The sequence below is a fragment of the Pristiophorus japonicus genome, chromosome 7, assembly GCF_044704955.1.
Source record: "Pristiophorus japonicus isolate sPriJap1 chromosome 7, sPriJap1.hap1, whole genome shotgun sequence".
NCBI classification, from domain to species: Eukaryota; Metazoa; Chordata; class Chondrichthyes; family Pristiophoridae; genus Pristiophorus; species Pristiophorus japonicus.
This window is the reverse complement of record NC_091983.1, coordinates 17,630,749-17,651,538: the sequence shown is the minus strand read 5'-3', so window position 1 is coordinate 17,651,538 and position 20,790 is coordinate 17,630,749. Positions and strand designations below refer to the sequence as shown.

Below are 20,790 nucleotides of genomic sequence, written 5' to 3'. Positions count from 1 at the left end.
TGTAACTAAATATTGCATCAAAACGAGGAGCATACAGAGATGCTTCTGGAGTAATTTTATTGAAAGATAAATGTAGTACACTGAATTTTCAGATTAAATAGAGGGGTTTAACATGGCAGCAGCCATTAATCAAGGTTTGCCAGAACAGATGGATGACAAAAAAAATGTTCTTGCATCACTGCAGTTACAGTTGCTATATTAAGGGTGATTAAGTACAGAAGCTCTAACAGGGATCTGGACATGTTCCACCTGTTTGAAGAATTGTGGAAAATGTGGCACAATTTTATACATTGCTGTCATGTTCATTCTACAGCCGTTTTAGAGTGGGATATTCTCCATTACTACGTACTTGAGTAACCTCATGATACTAAAATGTACTGCAAATTATCAAACGCCCTGTGTATGTGTATCATATACATCTATTTATTGGGTAGTCTTCTTTTCAGAGTTAAACCTGAAATCAGGGTAGTGTCTTGGTGGATCAAGATCATGCCACAATATTTGATCAGAGAAATACTGGAAAAGGTAGGCGTTTAGACAAGAGTTGTTTAACTTTTCTTCCAATTTTCCCCTCTTCTCCCATTTTTGGGTGGATTTTTATTTTCTGTATTTCTATTTTTTAGTAAAATTACCAAACCTCTGTGGCCAGTTGCTATTGTTTTCTGTTTTGTGTTCTTGGATCGTACAGATTCATATTTGCCAAATGAGCCTTTTCTCTACTTCAATGTTTAGGATAGTCTGGTTCAGATCATCCTTGTCTGTACTTGAGGCATATTAATTTAGTACTAGCAGAGACTCGCTATACATTTGCTGTCAAATTAGCATCTTTATTGCAACAGTGCTTCTTTAAATACAGGATTTCTAGTTATTCACCAAAGACTTTAATAGAATCAAAACTTCTCACTCTGGAAAAAGCTACATGTGTAAAAACAGGCCGAGGAATATAAATACAAATTTCCGCCCCTCTCCACCCTCCCAAGATCCTGACCTACTTCCCTGCCCAAGTTCCTGACTTACTCCGCCCCACGCCACTTTCCTGGCCTGCTCCCCACGCCCACACACAACCCCCTTCCCGCCCCCCACAACCCCCCATCTACCCCCCCAACCATAGATGGGGCAGTGTGTGTGTGGGTCATGGATTGTTAAAGGTTTATTGGGTTATCAAGTGAATAGTAACAGTGTTGTGACATAGCACAATCTTAACAGTTTTATTGGGCCCAAGTTTCCACAAGAAAAAAAACGGGCGCTCCTCCGAGCTGGGCGCCCGTTTTTCGCGTCTAAAAAAATCCTCGGTATTCTCCACCTACTTACAGGTCCTCTGGCCCTCGGCGCAGCCAGCACGAGCTGTGGGGGGGGGGGGGGGGGGGGGGGAGGGCCAGGTCCCGGTGCTGAAAACAGTGCCGGGACCTCTGCACATGCGCGCTACAGTCGGCACGCAAGTGCAGTAGCTCCAGGCACCGAACTGTGTGGGAGGGGCCCGAAGCACGCAGCCCCTAGCCCTGGCTGAATGGCCTCACTGGGACTGCGTGAATAAGGCTCCTCCCACGGCCAGTTCCTGCTCCCCGCCCCCGACAAGACCCGACACCCGCTTCCCCCCCCCCTCCCCCCCCCCGCCGACCAGACCCGACCCGACACCCACTCCCCCCCCCTCCCGCTGACCAGACCCGACCCCCGCTCCCCGCCCCCCCCCCCCGCGCCGACCAGACCAGACACCCGCTCCTCCCCCCCCGGCTGACCCGACCCGACCTCCTGTTCCCCGACCCGACCCGCCCCGCCCCCCCCCCACTGGACCCGACTCCCGGACTGGATCCGATCCGATCCGACCTGACCTCTCCCTTCCCCACCCCCCCCACTCTCTCTCTCTCTCTCTCTCTCTCAGTGGCACGAACGGCTGCAGAATTCTCCCTGGCTGAAGCACTTTCACACAGGTAGGAAGATGGTTTATTTAATCTTTTCTTGGCTTATAAATGTTTATTCAGGTTGGATTTATTTGTATAATATTTGTAGAAGTATAAATAAGGATTTATTGTCGAATTTAATGAGTTCCCTTCCCCCCACCTCGTTCTGGACACCTAATTTGTAACCTGCGCCTGATTTTTTAATGTGTAGAACAGGTTTTTGCAGTTCTACAAAAATCTTCACTGGCTCCATTCTACTTTAGTTTGGAGTACATTTTCACTGTGGAAACTTTCAAATCAGGCGTCAGTGGCCGGACACGCTCCCTTTTGAAGAAAAAATTCTGTTCTAAACTAGAACTGTTCTACCTGACTAGAACTGCAGAAAAAAAAATGTGGAGAATTGCGATTTCTAAAATAGTCCGTTCTCCACCAGTTGCTCCTAAAAATCAGGCGCGAATCATGTGGAAACTTGGGCCCATTGTATCTTCTGGTGTTGGGGGGCGGGGGCAGTTGCAGCAGCTAGTATGAACACAAGTCTTGTATCAGCATTAATCAATACTGCTGCAGGTGAAAAAGGAATAAAAAGGAATGCAAAGTAGGACAACATGTCGTGCACTCGAGTCCAAGGATGAAGAATTAAGATTCAAATATGTGGAGTAGGTTCACACCTACAATCCTGATCTCAGCTGCAAAGTTCAAAAATTCTATGCTATTCTCCATCTCTCATTTCACTAAAATTTATCAAGCTCCCTCTTGCATCTGCTGACATATTCTGCCTCTCTGAGCATTCTGTTCCACATATTCCTCAGCCACTATGATTTAAACTGTCTGGTCACGTTCCCTCTTCTGAGCTCAATTCCACATAGCCTTTGAATATATACAACTGGACTTGATAGTTGATTAGACAAGTCCCGTCTTTGAAATTCACTCGGCTTTGGGCTTGCAGATTATGCAGTCAGGTAGCCGAGCTCCGCCCTATTTCCTATATATACATATATTGGAATTGAGTACATAACCTAGGCTAATTCTTCACTGCAATGCTGGGAGAGTGCAGTATTGTGGAGGTGTTATACGGCATTAAACCAAGATTCCTGCCTGTTCGCTCAGTAGGCACAATTTGTAGAAGAGCAGGGAGATCTCCCAGTGTCCTGACCAACAGACCTCCCTCAATGAACACTACCACAAACAAGTTATCTGGGTTTGTTTGTGGAACCTTGCTGTGAGCAAATTGGCTGCCATATTTGTTATCAGTGACTGCACTTCAAAAGTAAACATATTGGGCAATACGGAGTATGTAAGAGGCATATAAATTGGAAAAAAAGTAACAAACCTGAGGACTGGGAGAAATTTAGAATTCAACAGAGGAGGACTAAGGGTTTGATTAAGAGGGGGAAATAGAGTACGAGAGGAAGCTTGCTGGGAACATAAAAACTGACTGCAAAAGCTTCTATAAATATGTGAAGAGAAAAAGTTTAGTGAAGACAAATGAAGGTCTCTTGCAGTCGGATGCAGGTGAATTTATAATGGGAACAAAGAAATGGCAGGCCAATTGAACAAATACTTCGGTTCTGTCTTCACGAAGGAAGACACAAATAACCTTCCGAATGTACTAGGGGACTGTGGGTCTAGTGAGAAGGAGGAACTGAAGGATATCCTTATTAGGCAGTAAATTGTGTTAGGGAAATTGATGGGATTGAAGGCCGATAAATCCCCGGGGCCTTATAGTCTGCACCCCAGAGTACTTAAGGAAGTGGCCCTAGAAATAGTGGATGCATTTGGTGATCATTTTCCAACAGTCTATCGACTCTGGATCAGTTCCTATGGACTGGAGGGTAGCTAATGTAACACCACTTTTTATTAAAGGAGGGAGAGAAAACGGCTAATTATAGACCGGTTAGCCTGACATCAGTAGTGGGGAAAATGTTGGAATCAATCATTAAGGATGAAATAGCGGCGCATTTGGAAAGCAGTGACAGGATCGGTTCAAGTCAGCATGGATTTATGAAAGGGAAATCATGCTTGACGAATCTTCTGGAATTTTTTGAGGATGTAACTAGCAGAGTGGGCAAAGGAGAACCAGTGGATGTGGTGTATTTGAACTTTCAAAAGGCTTTTGACAAGGTCCCACACAAGAGATTGGTGTGCAAAATCAAAGCGCATGGTATTGGGGGCAATGTACTGACGTAGATAGAGAACTGGTTGGCAGACAGGAAGCAGAGAGTTGGGATAAATGGGTCCTTTTCAGAATGGCAGGCAGTGACTAGTGGAGTGCTGCAGGGCTCAGTGCTGGGACCCCAGCTCTTTACAATTTACATTAACGATTTGGATGAAGTAATTGAGTGTAATATCTCCAAGTTTGCAGATGACACTAAACTGGGTGGCGGTGTGAGCTGTGAGGGGGACGCTAAGAGACTGTAGGGTGACTTGAACAGGTTAGGTGAGTGGGCAAAAACATGGCAGATGCAGTATAATGCAGATAAATGTGAGGTTATCCATTTTGGTGGCAAAAACATGAAGGCAGAATATTATCTGAATGGCGGCCGATTTAGAAAAGGGGAGCTGCAACGAGACCTGGTTGTCATGGTTCATCAGTCATTGAAGGTTGGCATGCAGGTACAGCAGGCGGTGAAGAAGGCAAATGGTATGTTGACCTTCATAGCTAGGGGATTTGAGTATAGGAGCAGGGAGGTCTTACTGCAGTTGTACTGGGCCTTAGTGAGGCCTCACCTGGAATATTGTGTTCAGTTTTGGTCTCCTAATCTGAGGAAGGACGTTCTTGCTATTGAGGGAGTGCAGCAAAGGTTCACCAGACTAATTCCAGGGATGGCTGGACTGTCATCTGAGGAGAGACTGGAGCCTTTATTCACTGGAGTTTAGAAGGATGAGAGGGGATCTCATAGAAACGTATAAGATTCTGACGGGACTGGACAGGTTAGATGCAGGAAGAATGTTCCTGATGTTGGGGAAGTCCAGAATCAGGGGACATAGTCTTAGGATAAGGGGTAGGCCATTTAGGACTGCGATGAGGAGAAACTTCTTCACTCAGAGAGTTGTTAACCTGTGGAATTCCCTGCCGCAGAGAGTTGTTGATGCCAGTTCATTGGATATATTCAAGAGGGAGTTAGATATGGCCCTTACGGCTAAGGGAACCAAGGGGTATGGAGAGAAAGCAGAAAAGGGGATTGAGGGAATGATTAGCCATGAGCGTATTGAATGGCGGTGCAGGCTCGAAGGGCCGAATGGCCTACTCCTGCACCTATTCTCTATGTTTCTATGTAAAAAGGTACAGCATAAAATGCAAATTTTGTAGTTTTGCTTTGCACAGATGCTGCAATTGTAGTCTAAATGCACTTAAGACACTAAATAGGCGATAGTTGGGGTAAGGGGATAAATTATAGAACACACTATTTTGCAATTTAGCATGAATACACACACCCCCACACAGTAAACAAAAACGTTGCCTTTTATTTGAATAAACTTACCCAATTAAGAGAAGGATGGAACATACAAACACAAAACCCATGGTATACTTCAGTGCATTCTTCACTTGCTGCAAAGAACAGAAGCAATTAAGATCAATATTAACATCAACCATCAGTGAGAGTTGCATTTTTCCAATGTTATAATAGCTGCAGATGCAACTGGGCAAGTTGAAAAGAAAAGGACCTTAACAGAATACCTAAGCATGTCAATTCTCCAAATCTACTTTTGAAAAGAACATTTTAAAACAGCATACACAGCATCACTGACTTTGTCAACTTAGATGGCTAAATGCATTGTACAGGTAGCTGCAGTTTGATGTTCATTTCTGAGATTGCAATCCTTATATAACTGGGTAGGTACAATTGGCTTACTAACATGACCATCAGTGTATTCGAAACAGTAGTGGCAATATTGATTTAACAGCACATTATCCTAACAGTTGAGCTTTTAAAACTGAAATACTTCTGAGAGTTATGAAGGTCTTCACTGTATTGTCACTCTCAAGACCTACATTCTTCATCGAATATTGTGATTCTATCACGTTTAGTAATTAATTGAAAATAAAGTGAATCTGAAAGCTGCTCGAGACATTAGGCTGGGATCTCACTGCCAAGACAACTGCTGGTATCAAGTTTTAAAAAAACTGTTCTTAGACTTGCATAGAACGTTCAGCACAGAAACAGGCCATTCAGCCCAACTGGTCTATGTCAGTGTTTATGCTCCACACGAGCCTCCTTCCAACCCCTTTTATTCCTTTCTCCCTCGTGCACTTATCTAGCTTCCGCTTAAATGCATCAAATGTAAGTCATGTAGGAACTGTTGGATCTCCTTCTGTGCATTTTATTCAATATCACTTTATTTGATGCAGAGATCAAACCCAGCAGAAAGTTACAGTTCACACAAAAAAAAATTCTTTAAATCTAGATCAGAGATGTCCAAGCCTTTTCTCTCTGTGGGATGCATAGGTTTGTAAACATGAAGCTACAGAGGACACATATAAAGTTTGAAACCATTGATCTGTGTACATCTCAAGTTGCCGATACTAACAGATTCAAGCGTTCTGACTTAGAATTTATCCGCCAATGATGCAACAGCACTAGGGAATACTATTTTCAATCCAAACAGGTGCAAAAACAAACTTTTTGGACATTGCTACTATATTTCTCAGCAGAAGAGCTAACATCACTGACTTGGGGCAGGTCTAAACATGTTTAACTTGAATACACATCAGCTGGGCAGGAATGAATCAATGGCTGAAAGCAGGAACATCATGGTTGATGGCGCTTTTTATCATATAATGGGAACCCATCAGTGAGACATTAGTAAAGTGGCTGGTGTTTAGGCCATCGAAAGACAAAGGAAAACGATGTGGCCACCCAGATTTTTCGGAGCCACACATTGAGGTACAGCCCAGTTCACAAAGGAACAGGCCGAGGACATTGATTTTGCTCTTTTAGTTGCACAGCCTCAGGGGAAGAACAGTTGAACTTTTGGCGCGTAAAGCAACATTTTGCAGGTCTAAGAGTGGCAGTTTGCAGCCATCTCTCTCTCTCTCCCCTCTTCCACGCCTGGTTGCGTCATTCAACGGTTAAGGACTGAGTGCTCCGTCTAGGACAGAGAGAAGAAACACCAACTACGAGCAACGAGAGCCTTGCTATTTCGAATGGGAAGCTGACCCTGAGACTGGACTTGAATGCCACAGATTGGTACAGAACCAGAAGATACGCTCATCGGGTGAAGCAGCGAGTAAGCCAGAGGGGTAATTGGTGAGCGTTTATCCCAGCCCACACATCTTTAAGACCACTGCTTGGCATGAAAGGGTGTCGAGTGTACCAGCCTAGCCTTAGGGGTTTTAGTGGGGAGGTTTTTGCACGGATCGTAAGCGTACGCACAATTCTTCACACAAATCCGCGTTAGGGGCCTGTTCAGACAGGACAGGGTTGTGTGTTGTACTGGGTTTGTTTGTTTTACACGACTAGGGTGTACTTTTACTGGTGTGGGTGCAGGTGTGTGCTTTAACTTGAATAAAAGCATTGTGATGGTTGAGACCGAAAGATCTGGCTGTAACTGTGTACTTCTGTTCACCACTATAATTCCGGTGTCTAGACTGTTGTAAGGGGTGGGGGCACGGGGGTGATTCGAAACCACCAAGGGTAAAACCACTTACACAGGACAAAAATCAGCAAAGATGAAACTGAAGCACAAATAGGGCCGAGTTGACTGGGCTTTGAAATCAGATGTGATGTAATTTTCCCGATTGTCAGAGCTTAGACACCGCACAGCCCATGAGCTGTTATATGGACATCCCAATCTAGACAATATGGCGGCACCAATACTTTGAGACATCCAGAATGTCTACAGCTGGGATTACTGGGGTGGTGGGGGGGGGGGGGGGGTGGCAGTGCTGAGGGGAAGAGGGATATCTGGCATTATTCATGTTTAAATGGTCATAAGAGTACTTGGTGAAAAGGAGGGTCATGTTATCAACACAAGGTGGCCGAGTTCAGTTATATTCAGTATCCACAAAGTAAGGTTTGGTTCTGTGCAGCTATCGAGTTTTTTTTTCTTGAAACTTGAGCTGTGTTCTACCTAGAATGTTTGAGGCTTTATTATTTTTTGTTTAAAATTGGTTCAGAGCACAATTTGACAGCAGCCTATGATAAAAAGTTCACAAACCATTTCTTAAAACTTTACATATTCATTGCACAAAAAAATAATGAACTACAGATTTAGACAGCTGCAGAAATCTGCATGCCTTTAGCTAAAAAATGTTATTTCAATTTGCAACAGTGATGGATTGATTGTAGGAGTCATCGATCAAGGAGACATTTCTTTCTTTCTCACATGAAGGATGCTCCTTCTTGAATACCCAACAGAACTCATTCTGATGCACAGAATAGTAACCCTCTCATTAGCAGCAGAGCTGCTGCCAACATAATATAACAAGTTATAGAAATGTGAATGCGCACAGCTGGATTCCAGTTCAGGAGTACTCTATTCAACTATTATAACAAAAAGAAATTACATCACTCTGCCCCCAACAGCCTCAGTGGCCAACTAGTATGACTGAAAACAACGAGGTCACATCATTAGGAACATAGGAACAGGAGTAGGTCATTCAATTCCTCAAGCCTGTTCCAACATTAAATGAGATCATGACTGATCTGTATCTTAACTCCATCCACCCGTCTTGTCTATCAAAAATCTATCAATCTCAGATTTAAAATCAATTAATTGAGCTAGCATCTACTGCTTTTTGTGGGAGAAAATGCCATACTTGTACCACCCTTTGCGTGAAGAAGTGTTTCCTAACCTTTCTCCTGAATGGCTTAACTCTGATTTTAATGTTATGTCCCCTTGTCCTAGACTCCCCAACCAATGGAAAACATTTCTATCTACCCTATTAAACACTTTCAAAATGCTAAAAATTTCAATCAAATCTCCCCTTAACCTTATATCTTCCAGGGAATACAAGCCTAGTTTATGTAACCTCTTCTCAATCTAACCCTTGAAGTGCTGGTAACACCTTCTAGCAAGCCAAGAATCTGTATTTTTTTAAGCATTTTGCAGGAACTTACAGAACATTTATTGGGATCATCCTCCTCCTTCTCTTCATAGTAGAAGTAGACAAATGGGATCCACAGGAAAACACAGAACAGGATGATGGAATACAAGGCTGTAACAAGAGAATAGCAATTATGTTCTGAAATACAACGCAACTCCATTTACTTAACATAATCTATAAAACATTTACATGAAGCAGAGGCAGTGCCTCTTCCTCAGGTGAGCTTCTGAATCCGATGCATACCTTTCAACCGGGTTCGGAATAGTCCAATCTAGATTTCTTAATGGATACCACTAAATATTGTTACAGCAGAAACACCAGGGAAAAACTCCAGGACCATTATCTCCTCTCAACTGCACCTCACCAAGTGACTCAACCAAGAATACAGATTTGTCCCAACTAGTTCTTCCTGCAAACTAAAATATCTAGCTGACCCAGTTTTAAATTTTATTCTTCAGTGTACTGATTAAAATCAAAAACAAATTCAAACCATTCACATCAGCCAACTAAAATGTTACAAAAAAAAAACTGATTTTAATGGGTCGATTAAAAATGAGTTTCAAATGATAAGTAATATTCAATGCCACGATTGAGCATGCAACAACAGATACAGGTGTAAAACACCACTACCCACCATCCACAATCAATCTTTCAGGAAAATCTCCACAGATGTTAAGCCATGGGTGAAAGTAATTTTTCTATTGAGACTGCATCTGTTACTGATCCATGCATGTAGGAAAAAGATGCACCGATTGCCTTCACCAATTTTAAAAGTATAATACACTATAGCTATTCAAAACAATATAGAATGACATTGATAGGGGTCCATGTAGCACACCACACCAGGACCGACAGCACCAAAAATACTGACATTTTCAAAGAATTTGAAAAGGATTTCTAATTTATGCTTTTGGAGATAGCACAGTGGTCCAAAGCCTGACAAAATATTTAGAGGTATATTGCTATGACGGTTATGATACTGGACCCAGAAGTCCAGAGTTCAAATCCCACATGGCAAGTTCAATTTAATGCATCAGAAAAAAACAAAGAAGAAAGTTGCCAGCCTGTTCTTAAAAACCCCACTGGCTCGCTAATCAGCCCTGTGTCAGTGTCAGCACTTGACCCGGAGTCTGAAGGTTGTGGGGTCAAGTCCCACTCCAGAGACTTGAGCAAATAATTTAGATTGACATCAGTGCAGTGCTGAGGGAGCGCTGCACTGTCAGAGGTTCCACCTTTCGGATGAGACATTAAATCGAGGTCCCTTCTCAGGTAGACAATTTGAAGAAGAGCTGGGGAGTTCTCTCGGTGTCTTGGACAATATTTATCGCTCAACCTACATCACTAAAATAGATTTTATGGGCATCATCTCGCTGCTGTTTGTGGGATTTTGTAAGTGCAAATTGGGTGCCACGTTTCCTACATTCAAAAGTACTTCTTTGGCTGTAAAACAATTTGGAACATTCAGAGGTTGTGAAAGCTGCTTTTTAAATGCAAATGAATTCTTTTTAAAATCTCATTCAGAGAAAGGAACCTGGCATTCCTTCTCAGCCTGGCCCACACGACTCTAGTCCCATGCTACATGACTGACTCTTAATGCCCACAGGCCATCATGCTCACATCCCGAAAACAAGAGAGAGAGGTCATTTGTGTACCAGAGTTGGCCAAATATTAAAATGGCTGTATTACCTGCCATCAATGACTGAGGTGCACAACCAGATGTACAGAATTCCAAGGTAGTTACAGACAAAGATAAGGTCGTGTCCAATTTTGATCACCGTGCTTGCATAAAGACAAAGGGCCCAAAATTCATCAGGATGTAAGGTCCGCCCATTTCTCAACGGCATTCCGATGGTGCATCGTTCAAATCGCCGGAATACCGCCGAGACCAAAGAGCGCTAGTTTGGTGAAATTATTTGGGCCGATATGCGAGCAGAGTGCAGCGGGCAGCATGCAGTATGATAGTCGATGGACAGTGAGGCACTGCACTGCACATGCGCAAATTTTTTTCTTTGCTTTTTTTCCCCCCCCGACAGATGCTTTTTCCCCACGATTTCAGGGGTGAGGGGTCACCTGCGCATGCAGAGTTGAAATCAAGGGAGAGAGAGTAAGAAGGAGCAGCAAAGTATTCGAGGGTCAGTTGTATTCATCAGAGATTCTAGAGTCAAATAATATTAACAAATAATAATTATACAATATCAACAATAATAGTACATATTTTATAAATCAAAAATCATAATATAATATAAATATAATGGAAATGCTGAAAAAGTCGTCGAAGCTCAGGAACATCGAGAAGGACGAGAAGTTGAGGGTACCCGCCTTCAACAAGACGGAACTACCTGCACTGCTGGAGAATATCACGGAGAGAGACTCCAACTTAACAAAGGGTGGTCATGGAAAGCCACCCCCACAGGAATACAACAGAATATGGGACGAAATCGGGGAGGCTGTGTCCTCCACAAGTACAATGGTATGCACTGGAGAAAGGTGTCGTAAGAGGTGGAATGACCTGGTGATGGTAGCAAGAGTAAGTAATGATTTTATTTATGCACCCCCATGTAAATGTAGCTTCAGTGCCACACGGATGATGTATTTATTCCAAGGTTACGGCGATGTATGTGCTTTCAGGCAATGACCAGAGGAGCAAGCCAGTGTGTGTGTGTGTCTGTGTGTTTGTGAACCTGTGTGTTTGTGAACCTGTCTGTCTGCAGTATTAAATGGATTGAAGACTTTTACTTTCATTTACTTCACTTTCTGCAGAAGACGACATCTGCAATAGCAGCGGATCAGCGGCGTACAGGTGCAGAGGACCCCCAACACAAGAACCATTGACGGAGATTGAGATCCATGCCCTGTCGCTGGTCAGGGACAGCAACCGTGCCACCACCGGCGTTGGAGCTGGCCCCCCACCCCGGCTCTTTAGCGCGGGAGTTTCCTATCCTTGCATCACGAAAAGTGTACAAAGCCTGAAAACAGAAAAGCCTAAAATCCAGCCCATCGAATCCTGGGCTTTATAAATAAAGAGGCATAGAGTACAAAAGCCAGGCAGTTATGCTAAATCTATATAAAACACTAGTAGGAGTATTGCGTCCAATTCTAGGCACCACACTTTAGGAAAGTCGTGAAGGCTTTGAAGAGGATATAGAAGAGATTTACCAGAATGGTTCCAGGGATGAGGGATTACAGTTACATGGATAGACTGGAGAAGGTGGGATTGTTCTCCTCAGAGCAGAGACTGCTAAGAGGAGATTTGATACAGGTGCTTAAAATCATAAAAATTTAGATTAGAGTCAATAGAGAGAAACTATTTCCAATGGCTGAAGGGTCGATAATGAGAAGCCACAGGTATAAGGTGATTGGCCAAAGAAGCAGAGACGACATGAGGAAAAACTTCTTACACAACAAGTGGTTAGGATTTGGAATGCCTGATTAATGCAGTGGATACAGATTCAATAGTAACCTTCAAAAGGAAATTGGTTAAATACTAGAAGGAGATAAAATTGTAGGGATATGTGGAAAGAACGGGAGTGTGGGACTAACTGGATTGCTCTTCGAAAGAGCAGACTCGATGGGCTGATGGCCTCCTTCTGTGCTGTACTATTCTATGATTCTATGAATGATAATTTTTTTTAAAGTTTTATGTAAAACAAACACACAAAACTAGGTTCTCTAGCTTGAAGCAGTCTTCCTTATTCTTTTAATGATATTAGCTGCACTCACTGCATATTTTGTATGCAATGGTAATTTATGCAGTTTACACTAAGGTACCAGCAAAACTTTCTTCTTCAATCATTATTCTTCCTAATTTTGTACCAGTAAAAGTAGAGATTTGTACAAGTAGAATGAACAAGCAGCAGGATATCATATGATGATATCTACCGTTCGGTTTACATAAATGTTGCTGCTGAAATGGATAGAGCAATGCACACTCCAGGAAAGCAGACAGCAATTGCAAAACTACTTTAGTAGACAGCAAAAATGAAAGTATGAAAGCTAATACGGTGTGGAACATCGAATCTTCATTTTAAATCGGAGAATTATCCAAATACTTAATGTAAAAAGCTGCGAGTCTCTAAGTGGCACTTCATGGAAATCTCTGGCCCAAATCAGACAAAAATGATTCTAAAAATAGTGAACTCTGACAATCTAGGTGCACATGGGCAATCGCCATAAACACTTACAATGACCTACGAGGTAAGTAAATTGCCGAAGTGGGTTCTGAAAATGGACCAAATGGCAGGGAAATGGATCAGCTGAATTCTTAACATCCGAAGCACAAATGTATACTGATCAACTGGCTGCAAGATTGTATATACCTGTACTGGATATAATATATGCTTTAGGAACTGCAATAATGGGAACATTATTATAGTGGCAAAATTTCCATTTGTCTCAAAAAATGTCCTTTTCAGGCTGGCAACCAGTCCATCGCTGCCTGCTCTTCTCAGCCATTCCATGTTTTCCACAATAAAGTCTTCCTTCGCTAGCCATTTTAATCTTTGCAAGCTTAGAACTAAAACACTGAATATCAGACTCCATACCATTCTACATTTACTATATTCTGTTTCTCTTGCAAAGGTCTTGGGCAATTGGATGAAGGGGAGTAAATGAGTGCTAATTGGAGGAGTCATTAGTTCACTATTTTTAGTATCTTTTTTAAAAATCTGATTTGGGCCAGAGATTTCCATGAAGTGCCACTTACAGACTCGCAGCTTTTTACATTGGGGGAAGAGAGAGAGAAACAAAGTACTGAGTGCATTGCCCCATGGTTCAGTGTGGGGTGTCACTGATGGTTCGAACATACACCACTAACTTGAATTCAGAAACTAAGGACAATATCAAACTAAGGATCATTTTATGTAAAACAAAAACACACAAAACTAGATTCTCTACCTTATAACTCCAAAATCATAGAACAAGTTAAACAAAATGGAGTGGACTGAATGGCAGATGAAATTTCACACAGCAATTGTAAAGCACTGCCCATGGGCAGGGAAATTGGGTGACGCATGTACTCTATCAATGGTGTTGAAATAGCCAAGGATGAAATTGGAAGAGATGCAAGAGTCTCAGCAGACCAGACTCTCCTACCAATGCAGAGCAGCAAAAGCCAAAAGAATGCTAAACTCAAAAGGCAAAAAAGTAGATTGCAAGTCAGATGAAGGCATGATCAAACTATATAGTACTCTGGTCAGACATTAAGTACAGTGTCCAATTTTGGTAGCCAGGAAACAAGGGAGGCTCTTAAGTACTGAAAGCAGTACAGAGAAGAGCCACGTGTCAGGGGCCTGAGTTATTAGGAAAGGCTGGAGCGATGTGGACTTTTCAGTGTTGAAAGGAAGCCTCCGAGGGTTGATCTTATACAAGATAATTAATGAAGAATGTAAATCTGGAATATTACTTTCAATTAAATTGCAAGAGGACAAGGGAACCAGATTCAAAACAGTAGATGGTAGCTTTAGAATGCAGATCAGAAAATTCATCTTCAAGTAGAGAGTGAATAAACCTTTAAAATGAACCTCTAGAGATAAGTGTGGGGAGGCAAAAAAACCTTGCAATCATTTAAGAAACAATTAGATGCAACAATGCCGGCACTGTTGGCTCTTTCTGGATGGATGACTTGAGCCGAATGGCCCTCCTCAACTATAAGTATCTTGCAATCCTGTGAGCATAAACGTTAAGAGCTCAATTTTCTCCAATTATCTGCGCCGTTTTTTTTTGGCGTGCACCGTTCTTTTCGGAGTAAATTAAAATCTCCAAGTTTCCCCAAAGTTTCTACGCTAGCGTAATTCACTTAAGTAGGATATTTTTAGGCTACGATTTTTTTTTACCTCATTGGGGGCGTAACTTGCCATCCGTGCCAATTTTGGCCATTTAAGCGAGTTTGTCCAGCTCCGATTTATTCCAATTTTTCTTAGGACGACGTATGTGACCACTCTGGAAAAACCTTCTGGGCAGTTAACAAAATCTGCACAGGTAAGAGAATCAGCGTAGCAGATGCAGTCCACGGCCCGGAAAGCAGCAGCAGAGAGGGGGAGAGAGTGGGAGAGGAGAGAGGGAAGGAGAGGAGAGAGGGGAAGGGGATGGGATGGGGGGAGAAGAGAGAGGGGTGGAACGAGAAGAGAGGAGGGGGAGGGTGAGAGAGGAGAGGGGGAGGCCTTTCGGCCAGGGCTAGCAGCGGCAACCGTCCCGGGAGAAGGGAGGCCTTTCGGCCAGCATTAGGAGCGGCACTGGGAGGGGGGAGATAGACTTTTGGCATAAACGCTTTATTAATTTAATATTGGTAAGCTGCTGCAAGGTGCTCGTGCAGGTTGCTGCGAGCTGGCCAGAATATGTTGTATGTTTCACTTTCCAGCCTCAGCCCGCAGTGTGTCCCTCATTACCCTGGCAACCTGATCTTTTTGGCACAGATCTTAGGCTCCACCCCCAAAGCTGAAGGACAGGCTACGCGGCACCAAAATCAACAATTCAAACGGTGAAAGTGGGATGATTTTTTGGGGGCGTAGTTGGGCCCCAAAAATACGGGCGTAACTCTTCACGTACGTCAAAAAACGGCATTGGGGAAAATTGAGCCATAAATATGCACAGACCTGAACAGAAATTCACTTCAGGCTAATGTGGATTTCTTCAAAGTTCGGATGAACACAAATAATAAAATCTTGCAGCTATCAGTGTGAAATTAATTGTACAATAGTTATTGAAGCAAAACAATTCATAGTAATTGATGCACAATTGGAAAAGCTCCAATAGCGCGAAGTCTTCAACAAGAATTATGTAAACTATTAAAAGATTGCTATGTAACAATCTGAAATTAATGGAATCTACTGCATACTTTCTACCAAAACTTGAAATATTTTTTTTTTTTTTAAAAAGGACAATAGATTTTAGGCATGTGGCTGCCTTGTGTTCGGACTATCCCCACCGGTTACTATGTTAACAAGAGATGACAGATTACTTGCATTAAAGTGTTGTACACTAAAGTGCTGTGCTCTGAAACAAAGATCCAAAAAAAACAATGTCCCCCAGTCGAGTCTCAATGATGTCATCGAGCCACAACATGCATATGTTAAGAAGGACTCTGTCCTTGCTGCCTGTTCAGAAGAGCAGGTTAAAATTGCAGATGTTACGATCATGGTGGCTTTCGGACAGCTAAGAGCCAGGACGATTTTAACTGTCAACCAATATCTCTCCATCCCCTCCAAAGGCAGGCAGGTTACATGGTGCATACAAAGTACCACAACAGCATCGAAGTTTACTTTAGTTCATAAACAGTAACCAAATTCCAACCAAAGTGACTCACTTCAGTCATGCTCATTTACAGCTGTAAATATTGACCACGTGTTTACTTTTCAAACCATTCCACATCCTCACTTACTCTCTAAATAAGTGCCTCACCCCTGCCCGCGCCCCATCCGCAGCTCATCCTCTCTCCTACAGTACCAATCAGCTTTTAAAGCTATTGTAAATAAAAGCTGTACATAAAAGCTCCTTCTGGTCAGTTTTATCGAATTAAGTATTCTTTGGTTATCTTTAAATAAACCATTTTAAGTTCAATGCAACCCAAATGATGATTGAATTTTTTTTTAAATTAAAGCAAAGTTAGTCTGCTCAGATTTTATTTTTGCAGACAGCAGATTTTATTGACACATTGCTATGCTTTTTGAGGCAGCACTAATGCACATTTCATTCCATCTGTCATAGCACTAAGCCTTCTGAACAACATTCAGGATATTAAATAAACTGACATTCAACATTCTTTGGAGAAAACTTGTTCTCCACTGTTAATAACCTTTTCAATCCCAGCTGACTCATCTGGGAACAAATGGGATACTAAAACGCCACACAACACACCACCAGCATATGGCTGGGGGAGTCTAACAGACGATATTCATCATGCAAGCATGAATATTTACACTCAATGGGAATGCATAAAACAGCGTGAAGTCCTGTTTCATCCACTACACGATAACAGCAATAAAAGCATCGGAGACTACGTACGACAAAAAAAAGTATCTAATTAATTCCCTCGATAAAGCAAGACTCAAAACACAAAATGCTGAACACCGTTTTCAGATACATTTATCATTTACTATTGCTGTCCAGCTATTGCAAAGAGATCACCACAATTTTGCTGGTCTTAACAAAATTGAAGATAAGATTGTCTGTGTGCACAGCAGCCAAACCTACACAGGCTTCAGATTGTATTCCAAAACCAAATCTCATTTACAGTGCATATTTCACACAGCAGGACCCAGAAAATGGTTAGCACAGGAATCACATTTTCACCATGTCCACAATAACAGTACAATTAGAATAGATTACTATTCCAGAATCATTCCCCTTTTAATCTCTAGGTTCTACAGTCAACAGAATCAATGTTGCAGTTGCCCAAGTTTCATGCTGAGGTGCTTTAACACAACAGGGAATACTTTAGATTCAATATGCAGATGGGACTGAATATTCCACTACAATTATGGACATGGCACACTATGATTGCCCATTAGTTTCATGAACATGGTTTTATGGTACTCTACTAATAGGACTGCAATAATTTTTTCCACAGCTTCAAAAACTTAGATATTAAAAAGAACCAAGAACTAGGTTACCGGAATGCAAGTTCAGGACTACTCGAAAACTGCAGGAAATTTTTCTGGGTTCTCCAATTTTTTCAGCACCTCTACCATGGACAGCTCCTAATTTTAGATCTTTAAATACCTGAAGTGCTAACTCACTGCTCTTATAAAAGTACTATTAACAATGCATCGTCATTACACCTCTCCACTTCTGTGTGTGCAATACAGACACTGCACTGGCTTTCCAATATGAATTGGCTGTCAGGTATTTTAAATACTAGCACACAAACTCAACATGCATTTATCAAACTCACAAATACCCCCTCCACCAAAGAGTTTACAGTCACTAAGGCACCCTGCTCCGATCTTTCCCAAATCTTAACTTCCAATCATATCAAACTGCATCCAGAAAACATTAATATAGGTGAGGGAGCTGAAGACATCTTTTCCTAGGTTTCTTGTCCTTAATAGATTGCATGACAGCTTTTTGTTAAACATTTAAACCAAGCACAGAAACATGCAGACTAGAAAGCAGCAAAATTAAAATATCTAACAATTATTCCCATTAAAAGTTGCCAAGTTTAGTTGCAACAAAAATGGAAAGAAAGCTTTTTACCAAACATACACAGTTCCAGCCAATTAAGTTGTAAAGTTCTGACGAAGGGTCATCGACCTGAAACATTAACTCTTTCTCTCTCCGCAGATGCTGCCCGACATGCTGAGTGTTACTAGCATTTTCTGTTTTTATTTCATATTTTACATTTCTGGCCTTTAATGAACAGCACGAGGATCATGACACTGCATTTATATAGTGCTTTTAACAGAATAAATATCCCAAGATGCTTTACAAGGATAAGAAAAACGAATTCTGAGCCTGGAAGGCAGGAATTGAGAGGTGACTGAAAGCTTGGTCAAAGATATAGATTGCAAAAAGGAGCAGAAATGCTTCATCCTCCAAGCGGATAACATTTAATTAGTAATGACTTTACCTGGAATATCATTCTGAAAGGATGTCGATAACGGGAATGACAAATCCTTTGCTGCACTTATGTAACAGACTAATGTTCTGTGCACACATACTGAAGGATACTTCCTTTCAAGAGAAGATACAAGATTTCAGCATCATGATTTCCTGAGATCTGGGAACCCAGGAGTAACCTTTCACTTGATCTTTTCTTATTAGCTATGAATTGACCACTGGTGTCAAATAAAATACAAGTCACTCCCCAATACCAGGCCAACGGAGAATCAATAAAATTACTTTGCTTAAGAAATATAAGCTGACAAAAACCAGAACACTCAAACTCCTGCTGCGAACGTACTCCAACAAATTCAAGGCTCATCCGAGTGACAGGGTAATGTTTTCAATCACCCATTCTGAACGGCAGCCCATCGTGAAAAGATCTCTTCCATACTGGGTTTTACTTTATGAAATTCGGAATTTGAACTCCTCTCAAAGACAATAAACAATGTTGAAAACAAGACAGGTCACATACATTCTGATTTTTCTAGAAGAGTCCTTAATTCACTGGACATCTGAAAGTAGCTACCATTATATTTGCCACATAATGTACAGAAACTTACTCTGGGAAATGGATCCAGAACCTAGCTACAAATATCATACTATTTCCATGATAACTGGTGTTGCCAACTCGAGTGCATCCCACCACAGGAAAGTCCAAGTGGAATATAATTCAGGCAGTTTGTCTTTACGCAGGACCTTCCAGTTATATTTAGGCCCCAACTTTTTAGGATTCACTCCAACCTGGTGGGTGCTGAAACTGTTCATTTGAAATTGCAATCTCTCCAGAGAACTAATGGGAATTTAAATCACAGCTGTAGCAACCTTTTTTTCTACACATGTAAATGCTCAGTCCCAGATTTAAGTGATAGTGCTTTTTACAAGATTGGTTTCTGAAAACACTGGAATCATCCAATATTTAACTTTCCACATCAGTCCATATTAGCAACTTGAAAAAAAAGCACTGCAATAGGCCTACAATATTCTGAGTGAACTCAATAAAATAAAATTACTGTTTTTTAAAATCTAACACTGTAATTACACTGAAAACTGTATTCACTTCTCTGCAGATGGTAGATGTATGGAATTAATACATTCTCTTTTCAATCCAATTCTTTCAATGAAACTCAAACAGAATTAACTGAAAACTTACCACAATATGAAAGGGTCCGACAGCGCAGCCATAATTTACTGCAATACAAATGCAGCTGTCAAACTGTTGTGAGTGACAGTGACCTGAAGCGTTATATTTATGAGAATTCTGGTGCCAATACAAAGAGGCTTTTAAAGAAAAGAGGCTACAGTAGCAAAACTGCATCTAGGGGACAATATTCCTGATAATGTCGTACTCTTATGATATTTTCCCTTGGTTAATAGTCCAAAACTCTCTTTCCAAAATAATATTTGAAATCACACACAGAGCGTGCGCTGAATTCATGCCCAAAGCTACCAGTTCCCATCCATTCGTCGTGTTTGTTAATGCAGCAAATATATTGCTGCCATTTCCTTCTGCCCTCAATCTTCTCCCATTCTCGCCTGATCCTAGTGGCTCACGGTGTGATACAGCCCAATGGGCTTTCGTCACACATGGCTAGTCTTTGCAAGTCAGCCAAGGCAAATGAGTGTTGGCAGCTTATTTCATCCTTGCCATACATTGGAGCTGTGCCTAATCCTATCCTCACACATAGAGGTCACCAGATAATGATTAGTAGTGGGAACCCATGCTGATTCTTCCCTCTCAAGCCCAGGGGCATGAAGACCAATTGTAACTACTGCTGTCCCGGAGATACAACTTTGGTCTCTGTGCCATAGCACTTATATGCAAGCATTATTTTAAAATTATCAACAAGTGGTGCCAAAAATCAACAGTTTACAATCTATAGGCTCTTCAAAAAGAGTGGAAAATTCCCCAGATTATATGTCGGATCTCCAAAATAGCAATCTGGATTTTCTCTTTCACTTGCTGTGTATTTCAAGCATTTTGAGTTTAGTTTAAAATGGGTTAACATTGCACCATAACATAGGACATATAATTATACCAAGCAGAGGTGGGCCTTTCAGTTTTAATAGGATAGAGTACAGTAGCCATGTAAAAAGAGCTAATGGAGAAAACCAGAAACACTTCAGTCTAAAGTAATGAAAGCTTCAATTACTGTCCATCAACAGAATGAACTAGTTGCAAGTGTCTTACTGCCTCGCTGCAGAGATAGTCAATTTTACTTAAAAGCTTGGAGGATAAATCAGCAGACA

At 41.7% G+C, this 20,790-nt stretch overlaps 1 protein-coding gene across 1 annotated transcript in view; it reads right to left on the bottom strand.

Moving 5' to 3' along the window:
• The window catches only part of lmbrd1 (LMBR1 domain containing 1), a 263,585-nt gene that overhangs the window by 175,698 nt on the left and 67,097 nt on the right, over positions 1 to 20,790 (bottom strand). Inside the window, exons 4-5 of the mRNA XM_070884860.1 lie at positions 8,960 to 9,057; positions 5,381 to 5,448 (exon numbers count right to left, since the gene is read on the bottom strand). Of these exons, the coding sequence (XP_070740961.1) occupies positions 5,381 to 5,448; positions 8,960 to 9,057 (166 nt within the window). The remainder of the gene's footprint in view (positions 1 to 5,380; positions 5,449 to 8,959; positions 9,058 to 20,790) is intronic.